Consider the following 26,103-nt stretch of genomic DNA (forward strand, 5'->3'; position numbering starts at 1 on the left):
CAAAGCTATACCTTTTAGGGTGTAAAATGCCTGCTGCATTGCTTATGGCCCTGGAGTTGTAGAGGAAACCAATTCCATTTACATATATACTATTTTTAATATTCTTTTTTTGTGAATATTCTTTTCTGTTATGGTTTATCTCAGGAGATTGGATGTAGTTCCCTGTGCTATACAGTAGGACCTTGTTGTTTATCCATTCTAAATGTAATGGTTTGCATCTACCAACCCCAAATTCCCGGTCCATCCCTCTCCCTCTCCCTCTCCCCCTCCACCCCCCCCCCACCTTGGCAACCACAAGTCTGATCTCTATGTCTGTGAGCCTATTTCTGTTTTGTAGATAGGTTTGTTTGTGCCATATTTTAGATTCCACATCTAAGTGATATCATATGGTATTTGTCTTCCTCTTTCTGACTTACTTCACTTAGTATGATCATCTCTAGTTGCAATACATATATACTTTAAATGAACCTACAATGAATAAAAGTCTAATACTGTAAATGGTAGTATCTTTTCCCTTGGCAAGCACTTCAAACAGCAAACTCAATAGTGGCAGTTAATGTATTATTCAAAAGACACTCTTGTAATCAGTTAAGTCATTACACTTGACTATTCAGCCTGTAAATCCACAGTAATCATCACCTCAGAGTTGGTTGACCATTATCAAGTCTACTAAAATGTCCAGTTGAAACAACGTACCCAGGGGAAAAATACAAAGTCTCAAGCCAGGGACACACCGGCTTTTTAAGAGGGATTTAAATCTTACACAGCTGTCTCCTCTCCAGAAGTTCCATTCTTCTGTCTGGCCAGAGTTCCCTTCTGCTAAAACAAGGGCATTTCTATGGTCTCTGCCAGGTCTATGTGTCTAAGGTTTTCCCATATTTAAGGCTTCAATGTACATGATCTGGGTTTTTTTTGGCTGTGCCTCGTGGCTTGTGGGATCTTAGTTCCCTGACCAGGAATCAAACCTGGGCCCTCGGCAGCAAAAGGGTGGAGTCCTAACCCCTGGACCCCCAGGGAATTCCCATCGGGCTTATTTTTAACACAAAGGCCACTTAGGGATGAGGTAGGATTCCAAGTGAAATTCTAATTTGCAATAACACCAGTGGCCCAAGTACACAAGGTCAGGCTGCCAAAACTGGCTTTTAAAAATGCCTTAGAGCTATTGAATCATATCAAGCTCCTCATTTTACAACTGAGAAAACTAAGGTTCAGGGAAATTTAGTTTTTTCTTCTGATTATCCTACTTATCTTTCAAGATTCAGTTCAGCCACCCACAAAGAAGCCTCCTCTGACCACTCCCAGCCTGTTATCAGCACCAAATGTTTATTGAGGGTCTGTTATGTGCCAGCCCCTGTCATAGGCACTTGGGATTCATCAGCATACAACTGAGAAAAAAAACCCTGCCCTCAAGTAGTTTACATTATAGTGGGAGAGCTGGAGATAAACAATTAGTGTAATAAGTAAATCCTACAGCAAGTGGAAGGCAGTAAGTACTATGCAGTAGGAGAACAGAGATCAGGAGTGCCAGAGAGTGGGGATTGGTTGGGCTTGTGACTTTTATGTTATTTTATTTTTTTATTATTATTTTTTTTCCAGTAAGCGGGCCTCTCACTGTTGTGGCCTCTCCCGTTGCGAGCACAGGCTCCAGACACGCAGGCTCAGCAGCCATGGCTCACGGGCCCAGCCACTCCGTGGCATGTGGGATCTTCCTGGACCGGGTTATGAATCCGTGTCCCCTGCATCGGCAGGCGGACTCTCAACCACTGCGCCACCAGGGAAGCCCGGGCTTGTGACTTTTAAATAGTCAGGTAGGTCTCATTGAGAAGGTGACAGTTGACAAAAACCTAAAGGAGGTGAGGGAGTGGTTAAGATTCTGCGCTTCCAGTGCAGGGGGCACAGGTTGATCCCTGGTCAAGGAACTAAGATCCCACATGCCAAGTAACATGGCCAAAAAAAAAAAAAAAAAAAAAGGAGGTGAAGGTGAAGGAGTTAGTCATGCAAGTATCTGGGGGAAGAGTATGCCAGGCAGGGGAACTGCACATGCAAATGTTCTTAGGTAGCACAGAACCTCGTGAGCTCAAGAAACAATGAGCAGGGACTTCCCTGGCCGTCCAGTGGTTGAGACTTCACCTTCCAATGCAGGGGGTGCCGGTTCGATCTCTGGTCGGGGAGCTAAGATCCCAAAAGCCTCGCGGCCAAAAAACCAAAAACATAAAACAGAAGCAATAATGTAACAAATTCAATAAAGACTTTAAAAATGGTCCACATCAAAAAAAATCTTAAAAAAAAAAAACAACAATGAGCCGAAAAACAAATGAAACAGTGAGCAGACCAGTGAGATGTAAGAGGTAGAGGAGGTCTGACCATGCAGGGGCTTTGGGCACTGCAGAGCTGGAGCGGAGGCATTGCATGGTCCACCTTCTGATTTCAAAGGCTCACTCTGGCTGCTGTATTGAGAATAGAATGTCATGGACAGATATGGAAGCACACAAACCTGATAGGGGCTATTGCAGTATCTCAGGTAAGAGATGATGGTAGCTTGGGTGCAGTGGTAGCAGTCAGGTGAGAACAAGTTTAATTCTGGTCATATTTTGAAAGTAGAAATGTTGATGCAAATAATCAATAAACAATCTATAATAAGAATAGAAGAGAGTTTTATTTGAGCCAAACTGAGGACTATAGCCTGGGAAACAGCCTCTCAGTAGCTCTGAGGGACTGCTCTGAAGGGGTAGGGGAGGAGTATATATACATGATTATTTGGGGGCTAGGAAATACACGTAGTCAAGCATACATCTTGGTAAAAGATTACTGCCAATCACAAAGAACACATATCACAACTTAATGATTTTAGTGCCTTTCTATGTAAGAGAAGATGCAAAAATCTGGGGTCATTGAAATTCTTTCTGAGGTATGCATCTTAACTACCTAGGTACCATATATTCAAATCACAGAATGACCCATCCTTTTTTTTTTTCCCTGAATTTCCCTCAGGGGGTACTCTAGGTGGGCAACTGCAGTGGGTTGCTACTTATCCCTTTGTATTACTAGATGGTGGGCAATTTCTTTAATGGTTAATGCAGATGTATAATGTATGTTTGACAGGCCATAAGACAGGCTGTTTTAGTTAGCATAAAGTTCAAGGCACATCACGCATAAGCCAGAATGACTTCCCTGTACCTCAATATGTGAAGATTTCTTCCACTAGAACCTACAGGATTGACTAATAGATTGAACGGAATATGAAAGAAAAGAAGGTTTCTGAGGGTTTTTTTTCTTTTTTAAAGGCTAAGCTACATACTTAACTGTATATTCCAATTCATCAGAGTGTGTCATAATTATTTTTTTCCATCTCTTTCACTCTGCACTAAGCTGTCTGAGGGCAGCTGTTGTGCCATATTCACCTCTACATTCCCAATACCTACTGCAACATTCAAGAAATATTTGCTAAGTAAATGATCATTAAGCATGGCAGACTTGAATTCACATTGGACCCAGTACTGTCTGTATCATCACCCTAATAATAATAATAATAGGTTTCATCTCAAGTATGAAAGTCCATTTGCTGATATCTATAGAGAGGCTAGGTCAGGCCCATGCTCTAAAAGAGTTCAGGCTCCACGTGCTGGTCTCCCTTTCATGACTGTATCTGTTTTCTATTGCTGTGTAATGAATTACCACAACACACATTTATAATCTCAACTTTCCATGGGTTAGGGGTCCAGGCACATGGGTCCTCTGTTAGGGTCTCACAAGGCTACAATCAAAGTATGAGCCAAGCTGTAATCTCATCTGGAGGCTGCACTGAGGGAAGAATCTGCTTCCAAGCCTATTCATGTTACAGGCAAAGTTAATTTCCTTGTGGTTGTAGGACTGAGAGCTCTAGCTTTTTGCTGGCTGTTGGCTGGAGGCATGCTGCTGTTCCTAGAGGCTACACATAGTTCTTTACTATATAAGCTTCTCCAACATGTTTGCTTACTTCATCAAGCCCACAACGGGAGTCTTCAGTCTGTTAAGAAGTTTTATATCACATAAGGTAAACACAGGAGTGACCTCCCAGCAAATCACAGATCAGCCCATACTCTAGGGGAAGGACTTAATACATGAACTTCAGGAGTGGAAATTGTTGGGGGTTACCTTAGGGTCTGTCCACCAGAATGAATTTCATCATTAGAATTTGTTTTCCCTCTATCCCCACAACTCTGACCCAGTGTTAGTTGTGGAATAGAATGGCTCTCTAGACCTTGCTGTCCAATATGGTAGCCACTAGCCCCTTATGTGACTAGTGTGACTGAAGAACTGATTTCTGAATTTTTAATAACAACTTAATAAAATTTAGTTTAAAAACCAATACTCGGACTTCCCTGTTGACACAGTGGTTATGAATCCGCCTGCCAATGCAGGGGACACAGGTTTGATCCCTGGTCCAGGAAGATCCCACATGCCGTGGAGCAACTAAGCTCATGAGCCATAACTACTGAGCCTGTGCTCTAGAGCCCACGTGCCACAACTACTGAAGCCCGTGTGCCTAGAGCCCGTGCTCCCCAACAAGAGAAGCCACTGAAATGAGAAGCTCACACACCGCAACAAAGAGTAGCCCCTGCTCACTAGAGAAAGCCCGCACGCAGCAATGAAGACCCAAAGCGGCCAAAAATAAATAAATAATTTATTTTTAAAAAGATACTCAACTCAGATATTGGAGAAATTTTTACATGTGTTTGAAACAACGTGGGTATATGAATCTAATTTTTCAGCTAACTTTTGTGAATTCTAGAAACTGATCAAGTATCTCCCCTGAAAACTTAAGTGTTCAAATTGAGATGTGCTGTTAATTATAACATCTATACCAGATTTCAGTCTTAGTATAAAAAAAGAATAAAAGATCTCATTAATAGCTTTTCTGATTACTTGTTGAAAAGATAACATCCTTTATGTATATTAAACTAAGTAAAATACGTTATTAACAATAATTTCATCTGTTTGCATTTTTTAAAATGGGTTCCCAGAAAATTTAAAGTCACATATTTGGCTCGCATTCTGCTGCTGAGAGAAAATACAGAGGTTGAGCTGACCATGAGGTTGGAAAGACGCACCACCGTAGTTAGCTAATAATAATAAATCAAGGCAACATCTGATGAATGCCAAACAATAAGTATGGTAGGGGTTCAGAGGAGGGAACTGTGGAGCTATCTAAGGGCGGGGGAAGTCTTCAGCAGCAGGCGAGATCGACAAATCTTTAAATCGCAAGAGATGAGCGGCAGGGCGCGCCGGGCACTCACGGCCCGCGCCCCGCCCCGAAACGCGCTGCGCTTTTTGACCCGGCCGCCGCGCCGTAGGCCGCGCTGTAAGCCTGGGAGCCGCGATGGCGAACGTGTCCGAGAGGACGTTGCAGCTGTCCGTGCTGGTGGCTTTCGCCTCCGGAGTGCTCGTGGGCTGGCAGGCACACCGGCTGCGGCGGCGCTACCTGGACTGGAGAAAGAAGAGGCTGCAAGACAAGCTGGCGGCGACGCAGAAGAAGCTGGACCTGGCCTGAGATCCCTGCGCTGTCGGTCCCCGCCGGCCACCGGGCGGCCACCTCGAAGCCACCTCGCCTCTCCGGCGCGGGGCTCCAGCCGAAGCCAGGCTCGCCTCACTCTCTCCGCCCGCAGTGCCGGGCTCTTGCCGGAGTCGGTGAGCAGTACTTAACAGCGGCGCTCTAAGGGGAGACTTCGGGGACGGCCGGATATCTTGGGACAGGAGGGTCTTTGGAGAGCCCACAGGAGGTGACTTGTCCCCCCAGGCACCAGAAGGAGGAGGAAGTTCTGTTTTCCTTAATAACTCACATTTTGGTGTCGTAGTTCAGTTCACTGCGTGTGTTTAACGGGACTGTCTTAACCACGTGCAAAGTCGTTGCACCTTGGCAACATTAAACTTCAAAATGGAAAATACTGGAAAGAATAGAAAATGAAAAAAAGGACCGTGGAGGTGTTCCTACCACACCCTTCCCCCCTCCCCACATAAATTTATTTTTTAAAATATCCTTGGTAGCACTATAGTACATCTTTGCATTCATGTTTTGTCATCTCCAGTCTAAATTCTTAGGTCCTTGGCAGGCTGACAATGGCTTGAAAGTCAGGAGCCTTGAGTCTAGTCCTGGCTTTTTCATCAGAACTCTGCAAATTTACAGGGTCTCAGTTTTCTTATCCGTAACAGCAGATTTTGTTGTTCATGGTTTAACTAAACAATAGAATGATTTGAAGTTAACCATTATGTATTCCTAATTTTTATTTCTCTTTTCTGTTTCCAACAGCTTGTTGAAGATGAAATTAGAGAACTGGACAGAAATAGTTTCTCCTTGCACTTTATGAATCAATTTTATTTTTAAAATAAAAAAAATTAAACATATTGAACCTTTTATTAAAAGGAAAAGGAGTATCTTGCTTCCCATGCAGCTTACTGCATTAAGAGATTTGGATCCTCAAAACTTATAATTACTGTTTTTGGTCAGATACCTTGTTTTCTAAAGAATCTATGCTAGTTCCTTGGTACAACTGCAAAGCAAAGTTGGTCTAGGAACCATTATGATTCCCTTTGGTTAGCAGTTTTGCTGGACCTATTCTGGAAAGCAAATGGCTATGTAAAAATAACTGAGGTAAGGGTAATTATGTAAGACCTTTACACATCTGGGGCTGACAACATACTCCAAGCACAGAGTATAAGTTTTTATTGACAAAAATTTCATTTGTGTCATTATGGAGTATACATGTGAAGGAGAAACCTCATTGAATAGACCTTAGTGATAAATCCCAACTACAGTTGACCCTTGAACATGGGTTTGAATTGCACAGGTTCACTTACATGTAGATTTTTTTCAATAAATCTATACGTAAGTGGACCACTGTCCACTTACTATCCATGGCTGGTTGAGTCTGCGCATGCGGAAACATGGATAGGAAGGGCCAACTGTGGCACTTGAGCATCCTTGGATTTTGGTATCCGTGGCAGCTCCTGGGGTTCCAGGATGATATCCTCCGATGATACCGAGGGATCACTGTGTCTGAAAATCAAGAGTGAGTGACCAAGTCCCAGGTTATTTTTGATTTTCCAGAGGTGTTTTCTAGAACACTGCCCTTGCTCATTCCTATAAAGATTAATTTTGTTTCTCAGTACATTTAGGATCAGCTCCGTATTAACATAAGAAAATTCAGGAAAGTTGTTTCCACAGAAAGCTTTTTTTTTTTTTCCATTTTAGTAGGGCCGTTATGCTTTATTCCTTCCAATTTTATTTGCATTCTGTGAATGCAGTACTTAAGGACTGAAATGTTGGTTCTTAGAGCTCCATTCCATCTGGGCTGCAGGTGGCTGAAGTATCTGAGTCACCATTCATCACGGAGGGTCAAAGAGTTGAGGCTCTTTGAGACAAGGTAGGTTTCTTATGGCACATCCACGGTGCCTCCAGACTGTTGGTATGTGCCTGGTTAAGCATCTAGGTTATGACCAGTTCTGCCTGTATGGGCCTGTTCTTGTGCCACGTTCCTGGTGGACCTGGTCTTTCCAATGTGACTCCTTTCCCATTACTTATGTGCAGCACCCGGACACACTCGTCTCCCTCTCCTGTCTCACCCCAGTGTTCTGTCATCCTGCCCCTCTGGACCTGTGCTATTCACCCCCGAGGACTGTCTAGTCCTTATGCGGTTTTCAGCCACCCTACACCACTCAATCTGCCCCTCATTTTCTGCCTACTGCCTCTTTACACTGTGCCCATGTGTTCCCAGCCCTGTGGTGGACAATTCCCCCCTGGCATTGCCTCTCACTGTTTCCCCTCTAGCTGTCTACCCCTTGCCCTACTTAAATGTGTTTGGTTTTTTCCCTGAAACTATTGCCTTACATGGAGATGTTACATTTTCCATGTTAACCACTAGTTCTACACTATGAGTCTCTCCGAAGCTATTAAATTCTTTTTCAGTATCTCCTGTGAGACAGCAGTACAAAGTTATACATTGTAACACAAAGTTGATATACATTGTAACACACTGATGGAAGAAAATCATAAGGAGTTTTATGAAATAGCTTGTTCTCGGGAGAAACAATGGCCATGGTTTGCTTTGGTTTCAGTTACCTCACTTCAAAACGGTCTTGTAGGTTACTCTGATTTTCGTAATGTCATCAAGGGATGACAACAGAAGCAGTGACTAGTGCTAAAGTGACTATACTGAGCATTACAAGTCAAAAGAAATGTAAGTTAATGAAAAAGAAGGCAGCTAGCTGAGTAATCTCATTCCTTACAGCGTGGTGAATACCTAAGTGGTATTTCTCAAACTTGAAGGTGCACATGAAACACTGGGGTATTGTTAAAGTTTAGATTCTGATCCTGTGGGTCTATGGTGAGGCCTGAGAATATGCATTTCTAACAGTCACCCAGGTGATATTGATGATACTGATACAGGAATCATAAGGAATAAACACTTTTCATGCTGAATAGTGTACAAAAATGTATAAAATCAAAGCATCTTTCCACCCGAGATGAACAAGAGGAATAAACCTTTTTTGCACCCTTCCTCATACATATATACATGTGTAGGGGGTTTATTTTGTTTATTTTTACCAACATAGAATTGTACCATCTTCATGACCCTGTAACTTTTCCATTTAAAATATGGAAATCCCTATAAAGTAGGTAGATTAAAAAAAAATTTTATAGACATATGTAAAATAAATAAGGATTTCATAAATGACAGGTTGTCTTTAGTTCAGTTTTTTCTTTTTGCTTACCTCTAACAAGATCACTTAGACGTACCGATTTATTAATCCATCTAAAAATACTTTATAGTACTTACTACTTCCTCATTTGTTGTTAGATTTTCAATGGAAAAACTATGGCTGTTTAAGTGAACTTTTAAGTATCATGAGCCATGATGGAGAAATTAATTCAAAGTAAAGACATGAGATACAAAAAAGTAGAATGGATGAGTATATTAGAGTATGTCATACAAGGAAACATCAGAGAGCAATGAGAATGAACAAACTACAACCCACACGATGATATAGATTCATTGCACAAACAGGTTGAATGAAAGCCTGACAAGATGCCAGTACACTGCGTGATTCCATTATTCAGTTCAAAAAGAGGCAAGACAGATTTTTCCAGTTAGAGATTGGGATAGTGTTTACTTTTGGTGTAGAGGGTGGAGGTGGGCAGGGACTAGAAGGAGGGGAAGACTACTAGGGTGCTGGTCACATTCTGTATCCAAATCTGGGTTATGTTACTTACATGGGGGTGTGTTCACCCTGAAAATTCAGTGCGGTGGGCGCTTGTCACTTCTCTTTATTGAAGAAAAAAGTATCGCAAATAGCATGGCAGTTGGGCCTGTGGAATTACCTTGTGTGTTGTACTGAAGAACACATCAGTATGGTTCATCTTTGAAAAGTGAGCTCAGGTCGTCATTCTTATTCGGTGTAGTGGAAAGAGTTTGGGAACTGAATTTATAGGAGTGAGTCCCACTTGGGGAAATGTTATTACAACCCCCCTGAGAGATGTAAAATGGGGCTCATAATTAGGTGCTCACAAAATTGCTGTAGAGCAGAGTCACCATCCTCCCAGAACTCAGGATGGACAATGTGCAAAACTACAATGAAGTGATACTTCAGCAGTATCCCAAGTGGCAAATAATTTTAAACTGCCTTTTTGAAGTGAGAGTATGCGCCAGAACCACGTATCCCATTAAGGCCATATAGGAAAGCTATCCTTGCAGTTAAGACATTGAGATGCTTAAATTGTATCTTAAGTTTAGAAAAACTGGTGTCAGAAAACAAGTGCCAAAACACCAAGTACCCCAGGAGGAATGTCGTGGTAGTACTGAGTATCATGGGACTTGTAGTTTCGGCCGCTGCGGGGCATTCTCCCTCATCTCCACCCCAATCCTTTGGGACTGGCGAGAAAAAGGTGAGTAGCTGGGCAGTGAGCTCAGGACCTGCGGGCTGGCGGAGCGGCTTCCTCAAGGGAGAATCATCCCCACCCTCTTCCCGCACCAAGCAGTCGGGCTGCGAGGCGGGCGCGCGGTGATGGCGTCACCTTCCGGTGCCGCCGTCTTGGTTTCCCTGGCGACCGGCGTGAGCTCCGCGCCAAGGCGAAGGAGATGCTGGCGAGGCGGCAGCGCGATCCCCTCCAGTCCCTGCAGCGTCGCAATCGGGAGCTGAAGCAGCAGGTATCATCTGGCTGTCCAGTGGGGGACCTGGGCTCTGGCGACGGGCGAGCTCTGGGTCGCACCCTAACCCTGGGAGCCTACCCAACCCCCTTCCCTTTCTAAGTTGTAACCTACCCCACCCCCAGCATCAAACTGACTCCAGCACCAAACTGATTCTAATCCTTCACACTCCCAACCCAACCCCGGGGAGGCTAGAAAATCGGGACCATCGACTAAGTGCTGCCCTCCCCCGCACCTCACCCTAACGGCTCCATCTCCAACCTAACAACTCCCTTAACCCATCTCACCTCCAAATCTAAACTTTTAACAATAATTATTCCAACCACTTCGCCCAACATCACTCTCCTCCACTTTTCATGCCCCCTTTCCTTTATCCCTCATCCAGTGGAGCTATTGAGTGTTTTTGCTTCACATGAATCCAAGCGAAATAGGTGTCAAGGAATAGTCCTAATATATAAGAAAAATAAGACCTGACAAATGAGCAAAGGACTTGAACTAAAGGAGAAATACTAGTAACACACAAATATGAGAAAAGTTAACTTAAAAGATAATCAAGTAATTGCGAAGGAAGTAAGAGATAACAAACACTTAAAATATCACAATACCCGGTATTGGGGAGGCTGTGATGAAACAGGCACTTACACTGCTGCAGGGTATAAGGCACAGCATTTCTGGAAAGTGGTTTGACAAGATGTAGCAAGTATTCATGCTCCTAAGCTGGGAATTACATTTCCAGGAATTTACCGTACATAATAATAAAAAATTGAGACACAGGTTGAGGTATGGAGGTATTCATCATAGTATTACTTATAATACAAAAGGCTGGATGCAACTTAAATGATCAGTAGTAGGGGAATGGATAAATAACATGTTGGGATATAATACTGAGATTAAAATTTTAAGGAGATTTTAACATGTTAGGGAAAATATTTGTGATAAAATGTCAAGTTAGAAAAAGAATATAAAATTGAATATACAGTATTTCAGTTTAAAAATTTTATATGTAATATACATAGAAAAAAAGATGGGAGGAAACATGCCAGCATGGTAGCTCTATGTGGCAGAATACTAATGACTATTATGTTTCGCTTCATAATTTTTGATATTTTCATAATTTTGGGTTGGGGTGGGGAGACTTCCCTGGCGGTCCATTTGTTAAGACTTCGCCTTCCAGTGCAGGGGGTGTGGGTTCAACCCCTGGTCGGGGAACTAAGATCCCACATGCTTGGGGGCCAAAAAAACAGAACATAAAACAGAAGCAATATTGTAACAAATTCAATAAAGACTTTAAAAATGGTCCACGTTTAAAAAAAATCTTTAAAAAAAAATTAAGAAAGGGAATTCCCTGGTGGTCCAGTGGTTGGGACTCCACGCTTTCACTGCTGAGGGTCCTGGTTCAATCCCTGGTCGGGGAACTAGGATCCCACAGGCCACGTGGCATGGCCAAGAAAAAAAAAATTTTTTAAGAAAAAAGTAAGTAGTAATTAATGGGTTGTTAATTTATTTTCTGAAATTCCTATTTTACTTTGCTAATTTTACTTTTTATTTTTCATTTGACCTATTACCAAATAGTTTCCACTAAATAGAATTATTTTATAAACTTTAGCAGGTAAGAGATGTACTGAATGCTCATATTTTATCCACTTTTGGACTTTCACTTAAAAAGTACAAAAGATGGGATGGATAAATGTTTCTTAATGGACTCTATTGGAATTATAGTGGTACAACAAAATAGAATACTCTTCTGGTAGAAATAAAAATAAAACTTGATGTGACATTGACTTAAGCTAAGCTTTGGCCAGATGCTTAATATGGTTTTGTATTTAATTTTAAATTTAGTGGGACATTGAGAGAACCAGGAAATGTAGAAGTAAACTAAAAAAATTATCATTATTACAAAGATGTAACAAAGCAAACTATTGCCAGGATTATTCAAGTCGGAGACAAACTGGCTCCGGAGCCTTTTGATACCCTGCATGTCTGTGAAGGACTCTGTAGGTAGTGTGAGCTCATTCTTCCCTGGCTCCATGGAAGATACCTGAAGCAAAAAATGGAACATATTTCCAACTTGGTATCCATGGGACAAGTGATCAAGTGCCCATCTGGGTCATGCATGTGATGACTGACTCTGTTACCATGTGTGTGAATTTTGTAAATAACAGACAGATGCAAAATGGCAAGAGTAGAGAATTTTTATTTCTCTTTTTTCATCCACTTTTTCTCCACAGTATCTATAGAATGCAAAAGATGTATGTGCCTCTTTTGTGGGTATGTTGGCAAAGTTAAACGTAGTGTTTGGAAATTACTAAATCACAATATAAGATATAATAATGAGAATTAAAAATGTTGTGGTTTATTCATAGAATGAACACTACTCAGCAATAAGAAGGAATAAACTAATGATACACACAACAATATGGAAGTATCTCAAAAACATTCTTGTGAAATGATTACACAAACGAGTACATACTTTCTGGAGTAATGGTAATTTTCTGTACGTTGATAGGGGTTTGGATTACATGGTGTATGCATTTGCCAAAACTCAGTAAATGTATACTTAAGATTTGTGCATTTCATTTGTATGTAAATTTTACACCAAATATTGAACTCTAGTTAGTGATACCCATGGTGTATTAAGGGGAAATATATTGATGATTGTAGTTCACTTTGAAATACATAAAAAATAAGATGAATTGATGAATAGATGGGTCATAAAAGTATAGTAAAATATTAATGGTAGAATCTAGGTGGTGGGTATTTGGATGTTCACTATAAAGTTCTTTCAACTTTATTGTATATTTAAAAGTATTCATTATAAAATATTGGGAAAAAAGAATTAAAATTTTATTTCCTGAGGTTATATGGTATTTATCAATATGATATTTTAAACAGTCTCCATTTATTGTAGGTTGATGATTTGCTTTCTGAGAGTCGATTGAAAGGAGCTCTAGAAGCCAGTAAAAGGCGAGATATTTACCAAAGGTAAAGCATATGAAATTATGTTAGCTTTGTAAGGACTATACTTACATTTCAGTGAGCAGTATTTACAGCATTGAAATTGAGGAATTATTTCCTTTTTTAATTAATAACATTTCTAAAAAGACAAAATAATAATGGGAAGTAATATTGAGGTAACAATGAATGAAATTTTCCAAAATGTATTTTACAATATTTCTTCTAATTATCTATGTCTACCTAGTCTAAATGTTGGAATGATAAGATTAAATAGAGAATTACAAATGTTAAAAAGGGGCAGCTTACATTTATTTTGTACTCTGTGTGTACCAAGCAGTGTGGTCCATACTCTAAAAACTTTTTCTTAATTAATTTTTACAATAACATTTTGAGATACTCATTAATATAGATGAGAAAATTAAGGTTCACAGTGGTTAGTTAATATGTCTAACATTACTTAGCTATAAGACATTAAAGTGGGAAGGCAATAAAAATGTTTTAAGATAAATGCAGAATTTATAGATATATTTAATTAATTAATTAAATTCAAGTATAGTTGACTTACAATGTTGTGTTAGTTTCTGGTGTACAGCAAAGTGGTTTAGTTATACATATATATGTGTATGTGTGCATATATATATATATATATATATATATATATATATATGTTCTTTTTCATATTCTTTCCATTATGGTTTATCACAGGATATTGAATGTAGTTCTCTGTGCTATTCAGTAGGACCTTGCTGTTTATCCATCCTATACATAATAGTTTGCATCTGCTAGTCCCAAACTCCGAATCCATCCCTCCCCCACACCCCCACCCCTCCCTTGGCAACCACAAGTCTGTTCTCTATGGCTCTGAGTCAGTTTCTGTTTCACTGATAAGTTCATTTGTGTCATATTTTAGATTCCACATATAAGTGTTATCATATGGTATTTTTCTTTCTCTTTCTGACTTACTTAATATGATAATCTCTAGGTTCATCCATGTTGCTGCAAATGGCAGTATGTCATTCTTTTTTGTGGCTGAGTAGTGTTCCACTGTGTGTGTGTGTATGTGTGTGTGTGTGTGTGTGTGTGTGTGTGTATATATATATATATATATATATATATAAACATCTTCTGTATCCATTCATCTGTTGATGGACATTTAGGTTGCTTCCATGTCTTGGCTATTGTAAATAGTGCTGCTGTGAACAGAGGGATGCATGTATCTTTTCAAATTAGAGTTTTGTCTGGATATATGCCCAGGAGTGGGATTGCTGGATCATAGGGTAGCTTTATTTTTAGTTTTTTGAGGAACCTCCATACTGTTTTCCATAGTGGCTGCACCAATTTACATTCCCACCAACAGTGTAGGAGGGTTCCCTTTTCTCCATACCCTCTCCAGCATTTGTTTTTTTGTAGACTTTTTTTTTTTTTAATTTTTATTTATTTATTTATTTATGGCTGTGTTGGCTCTTCGTTTCTGTGTGAGGGCTTTCTCTAGTTGCGGCAAGTGGGGGCCACTCCTCATTGTGGTACACAGGCCTCTCACTATCGCGGCCTCTTGTTGTGGAGCACAGGCTCCAGACACGCAGGCTCAGTATTTGTGGCTCACGGGGCCAGTTGCTCCGCGGCATGTGGGATCTTCCCAGAGCAGGGCTCGAACCTGTGTCCCCTGCATTGGCAGGCAGATTCTCAACCACTGCGCCACCAGGGAAGCCCTGTAGACTTTTTAATCATGGCCATTCTGACCAGTGTGAGGTGGTACATCATTGTAGTTTTGATTTTCATTTCTCTAATAATTAGTGATTTTGAACATCTTTTCATGTGCCTATTGGCCATTTGTATATCTTCTTTGGAAAAATGTCTATTTAGGTCTTCTGCCCATTTTTTGATTGGGTTGTTTGTTTTCTTGTTACTGAGTTGTATGAGCTGTATGTATATTTTGGAAATTAAGCCCTTGTTGGTTGCATCATTTGCAAATATTTTCTCCCAGTCCATAGGTTGTCATTTCGTTTTGTTTATGGTTTCCTTTTCTGTGGAAAAGCTTGTAAGTTTGATTAGGTCCCATTTGTTTATTTTTGTTTTTATTTCTATTGCCTTGGGAGGCTGACCTAAGAAAACATTGCTACAATTTATGTCAGAGAATGTTTTGCCTATGTTCTCTTCCAGGAGTTTTGTGGTTCTATGTCTTATATTTAAATCTTTAAGCCATTTTGAGTTTATTTTTGTGTATATTGTGAGTGTATGTTCTAACTTCATTGATTTACACGCAGCTGTCCAGCTTTCCCAATACCGCTTGCTGAAGAGACTGTCTTTTCTCCATTGTATATTCTTGCCTCCTTCATTGAAGATTAATTGACTGTAGGTGTGTGGGTTTATTTCTGGGCTCTCTATTCTGTTCCATTGACCCATATGTCTGTTTTTGTGCCAGTACCATGCTGTTTTGATTACTGTAGCTTTGTAGTATTGTCTGAAGTCTGGGAGGGTTAAGCCTCCTGCTTTGTTCTTTTTCCTCAGGATTGCTTTGGCAATTCTGGGTCTTTCATGGTTCCATATACCTTTTAGGATTACTTGCTCTAGTTCTGTGAAAAACGTCATGGGTAATTTGATAGGAATTGCATCAAATCTGTAGATTGCTTTGGGTAGCATGGTCATTTTAATAATATTAATTCTTCCAATCTAATTAATCCAATAGTAATTCTTCCAGTCAAATTAATATTCTTTCTATTTCTTTGAATCATCTTCAGTTTCCTTTATCAGTGTTTTATAGTTCTCAGCATAAGTCTTTCACCTCCTTACTCAGGTTTATTCCTAAGTATTTTATTATTTTTTTAAAATAAATTTATTTATTTATTTTTGGCTGCATTGGGTCTTCCTTGTTGGGTCTTCATTGGTGTGCGTGGGCTTTCTCTAGTTGTGGCAAGTGGAGGCTACTCTTTGTTGCAATGCGCAGGCTTCTCATCGCGGTGGCTTCTCTTGCTGCAGAGCTCGGGCTCTAGGTGCACGGGCTTCAGTAGTTGTGGCACGTGGGCTGAATAGTTGTGGCTCACGGGCTCTAGAGCGCAGGCTCAGTAGTTGTGGCGCATGGACTTAGTTGTTCTGTGGCATGTGGGATCTTCCCAGACCAGGGCTTGAACCCGTGTGCCCTGCATTGGCAGGCAGATTCTTAACCACTGCACCACCAGGGGAGTCCCTTTTGATGTGATTTTAAAAGGGACTTTTTTTTTTTACTTTCCCTTTCTGATATATATATATATTTTTTTTTTCATTTTCCGTTTCTGATATTTCATCATTAGTGTAAAGAAATGCAACTGATTTCTGTATGTTAATCTCGTATCCTGCTACCTTGCTGAATTTCTTTATCAGTTCTAGTAGTTTCTGTGTGGAGTCTTTAAAGGTTTTCTATATATAATATCATGTCATCTGCATATAATGACAATTTTACCTCTTCTCTTTCAATCTGGATACGTTTTATTTCTTTCTCTTGTTTGATTGTTGTGGCTAGGACTTCTAATACTATGTTGAATAGAAGTGGTGAGAGTGGGCATCCTTGTCTTGTTCCAGATTTTAGTGGGAAGGCTGTCAGCTTTTCACCATTGAGTATTATGTTGGCTGTGTGTTTGTCATAAGTAGCTTTTATTATGTTGAGATATGTTGCCTCTATACCCATTTTGGTAAGAGGTTTTTCTTTGTTTTTTTAAAAATTTTATTTATTTATTATTTACTTTTGGCTGCGTTGGGTCTTTGTTGCTGCGCACGGGCGTTCGCTATTTGCGGTGAGTGGGGGGCTACTCTTTGTTGCAGTGCGTGGGCTTCTCATTGTGGTGGCTTCTCCTGTTGTGGAGCACGGGCTCTAGGCACGCAGACTTCAGTAGTTGCAGCACACAGGCTCAGTAGTTGTGGCATGTGGGCTCACTCGTTGCAGCTCATGGGCTCAGTAGTTGTGGCTCGCAGGTTCTAGAGCTCAGGCTCAGTAGTTGTGGTGCATGGGCTTAGTTGCTCTGCAGCATGTGGGATCTTCCTAGACCAGGGATCGAACCCATGTCCCCTGTATTGGCAGGCAGATTCTTAACCACTGCACCACCAGGGAAGTTCCTTGGTAAGAGTTTTTTTTTTTCCTTTTTTGCGGTACGCGGGCCTCTCACTGTTGTGGGCTCTCCCGTTGCAGAGCACAGGCTCCAGATGCACAGGCTCAGCGGCCATGGCTCACGGGCCCAACCGCTCCGTGGCATGTGGGATCTTCCCAGACCAGGGCATGAACCCGTGTCCCCTGCATCGGCAGGCGGACTCCCAACCACTGCGCCACCAGGGAAGCCCCTTGGTAAGAGTTTTTATCATGAATAAATGTTGAATTTTATCAAATGCTTTTTCTGCATCGATTGAGATGATCATGTGGTTTTTGTCTTTTCTTTTGTTGTTGTGGTGTATCACATTGATTTGCATATGTTGAACCATCTATGTGACCCTGACAACTTGATCATGGTGTGTGATCTTCTTTATGTGTTGTTGGATTCGGTTTGCTAATATTTTGTTAAGAATTTTTGTATCTATATTCGTCAAAGATATTGGCCAGTAATTTTCTTTTTTGGTGTTATCCTTGTCTCATTTTGGTATCAGGGTGATGGTTTCATAGAATGACTTTGGGAGTGTTCCCTCCTCTTCAGTCTTTTGGAAGAGTTTGAGAAGGATCAGTATAGTTCTTTTTTGTATGCTTGGTAAAACTCCCCAGTGAAGCCATTTGGTCCTGGACTTTTGTTTGCAGGGAGTTTTTAAAATTATAGATTCTATTTCACCTCTAGTGATTGGTCTGTTCAAATTATCTAGCTCTTTTTGATTCAGTTTTGGTGGGCTGTATGTTCCTAGAAACTTGTCCAAGAAATGCAGAATTTAGTTAAGCAAGAGAAGGAACTTCACTACAGTCTCAGTGGAGTTGCAGCCTTTGGTCCATTTGAATCAAATGCAAGAATTATGTCATGGTATAATTTGGGTCTAAGAGCAAACAACCTAAGCCTGAAGGTTATGGACTTGCTGTTGTGACAGCAACTATAAAAACAGCTCAGAGTGAACATCAGTGGCTTAGGCCAAATTATGGTAAGTCCTTGGCCTATGTAGCCCCAGATCCTGTGACCTGTCAGAAGTCTCTGTCTATTAGCAATTCTGCCTTGCTTGGGATGGTGACCTTAGCTCTCTTGAGATGGGAAAACTGTTCTCATGATGGATGATTGTTTTTTGTTTTGTTTTGAATTTTCTTTTTAATCCTTGGGAGAGTTTAAAATTAACTAGAGTTTAAAATTACATAGACATGATGAACTAAATCAAATTAGACTATTATTACTTTTGTATTAAGTTTAGGACATCATTAAAATAATCTGTATGCTTTGGGTATTTAAAGAATTTATAACATTCAAATGGATGTGAGATTTGTGCTGCTAGTTTAAATGATTCATTAGAACATTTGAAAAAATTTTGCTTAAGTCAGGCATTCAGAGTGCTTAAAAGCAAAATAAAATTTAAATCAATTTTAAGATGTGGGAATTTAATTAACTACCTTCATTAGTAGGATTGATTACTTGAGGAATTTAGCTCAAGTTGAATTAATCAAACAATAATGAAAGAAAAAGAGAAGGTAATTGTCCTTGCTTTACTAGATTTTAATATAGAATGAGAGTTATATGCTGAATTGAAGTACCAGGGAAAACTAGATTTTAAAATTTTATTTTAATAAGCTAATAATTATTTTTATACCCAAGTAATAGTCTTCTCTGTGTATAAAAAGATCCCCTCACAGTCATTTTAAAATACACATTGATATTTGCATGTCTGAAAACAACATTCAACCCTTACGTTTGATTAATAATTGGGTAGATATGGAGTAAAAAATTTTTGTACTTAAACCTTTGAAGACATTGTCTGGTTCCTTTACACCCAGTGATGCTGCCAAGTTTCATGGTCATTCCTTTGTAATTGATCTCTGTTTGAGGCTTTTCTTCTCGGCCTTGGTGTTTTGAAATTTTGTCATGGTGTATTTAGGTGTTGTTTTAATTCTTCTCAACACTCAAGGGGTCTTTTCAGTTTGAAAACTCTTGTCTCTCATGGGCTCCGGGAGTTTCTTTTACTAAAAGATAATTTTTTTACTTCTGTTTGTTTCTTCCTGAAACACCTTTGAGTCAGGTATTGAACCTCCTGGAATTTTCCTCTAGGTCTCTCCCCACTAGTTTTTGTTTCTTTGTTTTTTTGTTTATGCCTGAGAGGTTCTCTTGACACTTTTTTTTTTTTTTTGGCTTGTGGGATCTTAATTCCCTGACCAGGGATCGAACCCGTGTCCCCTGCAGTAGAAGTGCGGAGTCCTAACCACTGGACCGCCAGGGAAGTCCCTAAATTCAGTCTTATCTTAGCCAATCCTGACCTTGCACAAGCCTTTCTCAGTGTTCCTTTTCCTCAAACCTTCTGAAACCGTGCAACTCAGGTTGGGATTTGAACCCATGGGCCAGGTCTCAGACCCAGCCAAAACCCAGCTTGGGACTTCTTTTAACTGAGATCACACACCTGGTTTCAGGACTTAATGAAGCTCAGGTTCTTGATGTCTCATTGCAGAAAGAATTCAGTGAGAGACAAAGTGATAGGTAAGACGTGGATTTATTTAGAGAGAAACACACTCCACAGAGTGTGGGCCATCTCAGAAGGCGAGAGCAGCCAACTTTTTCTTTTAACTTTTCCGTGGATGTTTTATTTCAGCAGCTGTATTGTTAATTTACAAGTCTTTTTCCTTGTTCTTTAATTTTTCTTTTTTCTAGCATTGTGTTCCTGTTTTTAGGTTATCTCATTAATACTTCCATGATTGGGAGTTGTTGTTTTTTTTTTTTTAAGTTCTTTTCTGTTCTCTGAGTTGTCTTTGGTTCCTCTGGGCTCAGATTTTTTTTATTTGTTTCCTTTTGGTTAGTCTTAAATTTTATATTCCATGTTGCTAGTTTTCTTCATTATGCCCAATGGTCCTTGGATTATCTTTTTTTTTTTTAAGAATGAGGGACTAAGCTGATTATTCTAGAGAGTTGCCATGGGTTCTTCTACTGTTGTGTATATAGGTCTCAAGGACCAGCCCTTCCTGTCATTTTGCTCTGTCATCTTCAGCTTGTCCGTGACAGCCCTGCATACCATTACAAAGTCCCCAGTCATCATTACCTAAAAGCAGAAAGGGTGATGGTTCTTTACCTGCTCCATCAGGGAGAATAAAATGGGAGGAACTGCCCAACACATTTCTTTTATGTATCATTGGCCAGTGCTGGGCCATACACACACCCTACCTGCAGTGGAGGCTGAGCACTTGCGTGTCAGTGGGAGGCCAAGCATGCCAGCATGGAGGAGGGTGGCAGAAGGGCTTTGGGGTAAATAACTAGCAGGGTCAGCTGCGGGTTGATGTTTCTACTTCTCTTTTCTGCCTCTTTCACAAAGGATTTTTGTCCCCCTTTTCACTGCTCATTTCATTTTATGAGTCTCTGGAAGAAAAAAAAATAACTCAGCATAAAAAATAATGACTTTTTCAGGTTATTGGTGGAGAAAACATTTGATTTTTGAAAACTCATAACTAGCTGTAGCCCATTTTCAGTCATTTTTTTCTCTCTCTTTTTTTAAAATTGAAGTACAGTTGAGTTACAGTGTTGTGTTAATTTCTGCTGTACAGCAAAGTGATTCAGTTATACCTATATATACATTCTTCTTTATATTCTTTTCCTTTATGGTTTATCTCAGGATACTGAATATAGTTTGCTGTGCCTTGCTGTAGGACCTTGTTGTTTATCCATTCTATATATAATCGTTTGCCTCCACTAACCCCAAACTCGGTCGTTTTCATACTTCTAATTTGGGTGTCTAAGACTTAAGCCAAATTATATGAGCTGTCCATGAAATATCTAAAACACTGTACCCATATGGATGGGCCATGTTCACGAGGGGAGTGTGCTGTTGCGGCGAGAGGCCAGCTGTAGAATCCTAAACTCTGCCTTCACATGGCTACTCTCCCTCTGACTAGCTCTGGTCCCTTTTCAGAACCTCACTTTCTTCAACTGGAGTGAGGGTTGTTATGAGACTCAAATGAGGTGATGCTTGTAAACTGCTTAGCAGTATTTGTGACGCAAAAAATAAATTTTAGCTGTTATTATCATTATTAGTTTTGTCGTCTTGGTTGCATCCTAGGTTTATGGAATTTTATAGCTGGAGAAGCATTTTTAAAGTCCAGTGCTTTCCTTAGTTTAGAGATAGGGAACTGAAGCCCAGAGTCACTGAAGTTTTCTGAGTTCTGGTTATCATACTTCATACCTGAGATCTTGACTATGAGCATCACCCAAGCTAATGAATGGAAAGGCATTTACATGTGAATTTTTAAACATCATTCATGCAATAGAAATTGCCTTACCTGGGCTTCCCTAGTGGTGCAGTGGCTGAGAGTCTGCCTGCCAATGCAGGGGATATGGGTTCGAGCCCTGGTCTAGAAAGATCCCACATGCCGCGGAGCAACTAGGCCCGTGAGCCACAACTACTGAGCCTGCGCGTCTGGAGCCTGTGCTCCGCAACAAGAGAGGCCGCGACAGTGAGAGGCCTGCGCACCGTGATGAAGAGTGGCCCCCGCTCGCCACAACTAGAGAAAGCCCTCTCACAGAAACGAAGACCCAACACAGCCAAAAATTAATTAATTAATTAATTAATTAATTTTTAAAAGGCAGATGCTTGCTTTAAAAAAAAAAAAGAAATTGCCTTACCTGCTTAAAGACTTATGTATGATTTTATAAAATAGCTTTTCGTTCTGACAATTAAAAAATCAATATTTTGTTTCTTTTTTAAAATTTAGATGTATCCAATTAAAACAGGCAATAGATGAAAATAAAAATGCTCTTCAAAAATTAAGCAAAGTAAGTATTACGGTTAATCATGTTAAAAAAATTCTGTTTTTACCCAAATATTTTGTTAAGTGGAAGTTCATTAGAGGGGGTAAGTTCCTGGGTTCACGTAAGTTATGAAGTGTAACTGTGGTCAGTGCTGACCTGCCCGATGGGCTTACTGAATGTGCTTGGGAGCAGAAAAGCCAGGGCTCCAAATCCTGGTAAAAGTTCAGCTTTAATGAACTCACCCAGCATTGAGGACTCGGAAAAACCCGGAAGGAGCTATTTTTATTTTTGCATTGAGTAAGTTTTGTGTTTTACAGTTTAGAATTATTTCATTTTAATTACATTGTGGGGAGAGTACATAATCTGGCCCTGAGGGTAAGTGGTAGAGAAACTTCTTATATCACATGGCAGCCCTGATATTGGTGACTCTGCAGAAACAGGGCAAACTAGAATTTACTCTGGTCAGTTCCCATCAGGATTTCCTCTTTTAATATGAGCCTGAGCTTCAGCTAGGTGTCCGGGCCAGAGACTCACAGAGCATTTAGGGTGGAAGGCATTTGAAAGTCATCTGCCTGCCTGCATGTGAATCTCCTTTACTGCGTCTGAGACAAGCGGTCACTGAGTGTCTCTTCTGCATTTCTCCAGTGACACAAAACTGTAATTCCGGAGGCAGACTGACCCTAAATTTGAAAACCTAACTATTCCTGTTTCACAAATGAGGAAACTGAGGCTTCCGAAGGTGAAGCAGCTTTCCCAGTCTCACTGCCAGTAAGTGGCAGAACTTGGACTTGGCACTTGTGTTTTTGACTCCAAAGCCGGTCCTCTGTCTGGAACCTGTCCCTTACTGACTATAGAGGGGCTGCCATACCAAGCAAGAAAACAAAACAAAAAAACAGGAGGTATACTTTTATTTTGTCATGTGGTTTGCATTCCAACATAATAATCTACATTTCTTTTAAACTTATTTCTCTAAGGTAGGCATAGTCTCATATCAATATTTGCTTTGTCTTTTAGCACTTATTGGAGTTTTTTACTTTTAAAATAAATGTAATCTGAAACTGAAATTTTATTTTTATTTTTTTAGTGAAATAGACTTATATTCTCTCATAGGCTGATGAACCTGCCCCTGTTGGGAGTTACAATCAGAAGAAAGAGGAGGAACACAATCTTTTGGATAAGCTTACCCACCAACTGCAGGAACTTGCTGTGTCCATAAGTAGAGAAAATGTTGCTGAGTATGCTCCCTTCCTTCCTTTCTTTCTTTCAGATATGATGTCGCCAGCAGTTTTAATGTTTGACTCAGAATAAAGTCATATATAGATAAAAACAAATGGCAGTAACAGTACAATTAGTCAACATTTATTTATTGTGTATAGTAGAAAGTGTGAGATCCCATGAGAGATGTAAAGAAGTAGAAGCCATAATCTCTGCTCTCAGGTCATTTATAAGCTAGCTGGGGAAATAAAACAGAGGTCGGAAAAGCTAAATAAACAGATGTTAGAAAATAAGGATCGGGCTTCCCTGGTGGTGCAGTGATTAAGAATCGGCCTGCCAATGCAGGGGACACGGGTTCAAGCCCTGGTCTGGGAAGATCCCACATGCCATGGAGCAACTAAGCCCATGTGCCACAACTACTGAGCCTGTGCTCTAGAGCCCACGAGCCACAACTACTGAGCCCGCGTGCCACAACTACTGAAGCCTGCACGCCTAGAGCCTGTGCTCTGCAACAAGAGAAGCCACTGCAATGAGAAGCCCGCGCACTACAACGAAGAGTAGCCCCCGCTTGCCACAACTAGAGAAAGCCCACGAGCAGCAACAAAGACCCAACATAGCCAAAAATAAATAAATAAATAAATATATTAAAAAATTTTAAAAAAAGAAAATAAGGACCATGCCTTTAATGTCAGTGTTGATGTGTAAAAAGAAAATTATTTGGATTATTTGGATTGTTATACAGCCAACAACCCTATAATTCATGCCTGAAGAAATCTTAACACACTTATTTTCTCCATTAGGGCACATCACAGCCTTCTTGTGCTTGGGAACACTACACAGCATTTCAGCAGTATGTTTGGAGGCCATTTAAAACAGCATAGGTAGGTTACAAGTAAAAGATTGGAAAAAGGTATTCCATGTTAACCCTGACCAAAACAAAGGTGATGCAGCTATAGTAGTATCAGGCAGAGAAGACTTTAAGGTCAAAAGTAATTTAATAGATAAATACATCTTATAATAATAATAAAATAATAAAATACATCTTATAATAATAATAAATAATAATAATAATTTTTTATAAATAATAAAAAATAATACATCTTATAATAATAAAAAATAAAAATACATCTTATAATAATAAAAAAATAATAATCTTATAAAATAAATAATAATACATCTTATAATAATAAATTCAATAGAAAAAAATTATCCCTAATGTGTAGACACCTCATAACATAGCTTTGCAATGTATAAAGTAAAAATTGTTAGCACTGAAGGAGAGCTATATAATCCACAAACCTTAACCACCTTTACCTAATTAAAAATATGTTTGTAGAATGCTGTATCCAACTAGATAATACACCTCTCTTCCAAGTGCATGTGTAATGTTAACCAAAATGAATCATAATGGACCATAAACCAATTGTCAACAAATGTCAAAGGATTGAAATCATGTAGTGTGTAGTCTGATGACTTGGAATTACATTAAAACTCAGTGACAATCTAAAACTAATACAATGGTATATGTCAATTATATATCAATTTTTTTAAAAACTCAAATGACAGAAAAATAACTAAAAATCTCCAAATGTTTGCAAATTAAGTCACATACTTCTATGTAACCTAGGGGTCAAAGAAAATATTACAATGGAAATCTTAAAATAGTTTGAATGATAATAAAATACAACTGTGGGCTGCAGCTAAAGCAGCGTTTAGAGGGAAATTTATGACTTTAAATGCATAGTTTAGAAAAGTTGAAAATTAATTACTGAAGTTTCCAACCTAAGAAGCCAGAAGAAGAATAACAAATTAAACCCAAGAAAAATAGAAGTAAGGAAATAATAAAGAGCAGAAGACAGTGAATAATAAACAGACATACAGTAGATAAAATCAATAAACCAATAGCTGGTTCTTTGGAAAAGTTAATTAAACGGGTAAATTCCAAGCAAGACTGATTAAGAAAAGAGAAAGAGAAGGAAAACAGCAACAATAAAACAGGGAAGAAAACTAATCACTACAGAGTCTACAGAAATTAAAAAGATACTATGAAGATACTATGAACATCTTAATGCCAATAAATTTGAAAATTTAGATAAAATAAGTTCCTTGAAAAATAAAATGTACTCAATTTACACAAGATAAATAGAAAATCTTAATAATACTACCAAAATATCTACTAAAGTTGAATATATAATTAAAACCTTTCCACAGAATAAACCCTCAGGTTGCTTCACTGATAAATTTCTGCATTTAAGTAAGAAATAATACCAGTATTATAAAATCTTTCTAGAGAATTGAAAAAGAAACATTTCCCAAGTCATTTCATGAGTGCTAGATAACTTCAGTATCAAAACCTGATGAGTATTATAAGAAAAATACAAGGCCTTCATGAATGAATGCACAAACTCAATATAAAATATTAGCAAATAGAATCCAGGGCATATAAAAATGACAGTACATCATGACTAAGTGGGATTTATTCTAGAATGCAAGGTTAATTTAACATTGAAAAATCACTAATTGAAATTTACTGTATTAGCATAATAAAGAAGAGCCATTTGGGTCTATTTGGCTAGTTTTATGGTTAGCAATGTCCATTTGCATCAAAGTATTGTTATCCCATTTTATTTTTTTATTTTTTATTTTTTTTAATTTATTTCATTTATTTATTTTTGGCTGTGTTGGCTCTTCGTTGCTGCGTGCGGGCTTTCTCTAGTTGTGGCAAGTGGGGGTTACTCTTCGTTGCAGTGTGTGGGTTTCTCATTGTGGTGGCTTCTCTTGTTGTGGAGCATGGGCTCTAGAGCACAGGCTCAGTAGTTGTGGCACACAGGCTTAGTTGCTCCATGGCATGTGGGATCTTCCCGGACCAGGGCTCGAACCCG

General features: G+C 39.5%; 2 protein-coding genes across 2 annotated transcripts in view; both read left to right on the forward strand.

Moving 5' to 3' along the window:
* Window positions 1-5,359: 5,359 nt before the first annotated feature.
* Window positions 5,360-6,369, forward strand: MTLN (mitoregulin; the record flags this gene model as incomplete). The annotated part of the gene is made up of 2 exons (XM_079720944.1): window positions 5,360-5,667; window positions 6,287-6,369. One exon carries the CDS (start codon window positions 5,360-5,362, stop codon window positions 5,528-5,530), a length of 171 nt encoding a protein of 56 aa, XP_079577070.1. The 3' UTR covers window positions 5,531-5,667; window positions 6,287-6,369.
* A 3,741-nt stretch (window positions 6,370-10,110) lies between these two features.
* Window positions 10,111-26,103, forward strand: part of NPHP1 (nephrocystin 1) — a 59,324-nt gene continuing 43,331 nt past the window's right edge. The window contains 4 exon segments of the mRNA XM_079720771.1: window positions 10,111-10,181; window positions 13,090-13,163; window positions 21,970-22,030; window positions 23,117-23,241. Coding sequence (XP_079576897.1) covers window positions 10,113-10,181; window positions 13,090-13,163; window positions 21,970-22,030; window positions 23,117-23,241 — 329 coding nt within the window. The 5' untranslated portion in view covers window positions 10,111-10,112.

This window comes from Hyperoodon ampullatus (assembly GCF_949752795.1).
Source record: "Hyperoodon ampullatus genome assembly, chromosome: 15".
Classification (NCBI taxonomy): Eukaryota; Metazoa; Chordata; class Mammalia; order Artiodactyla; family Ziphiidae; genus Hyperoodon; species Hyperoodon ampullatus.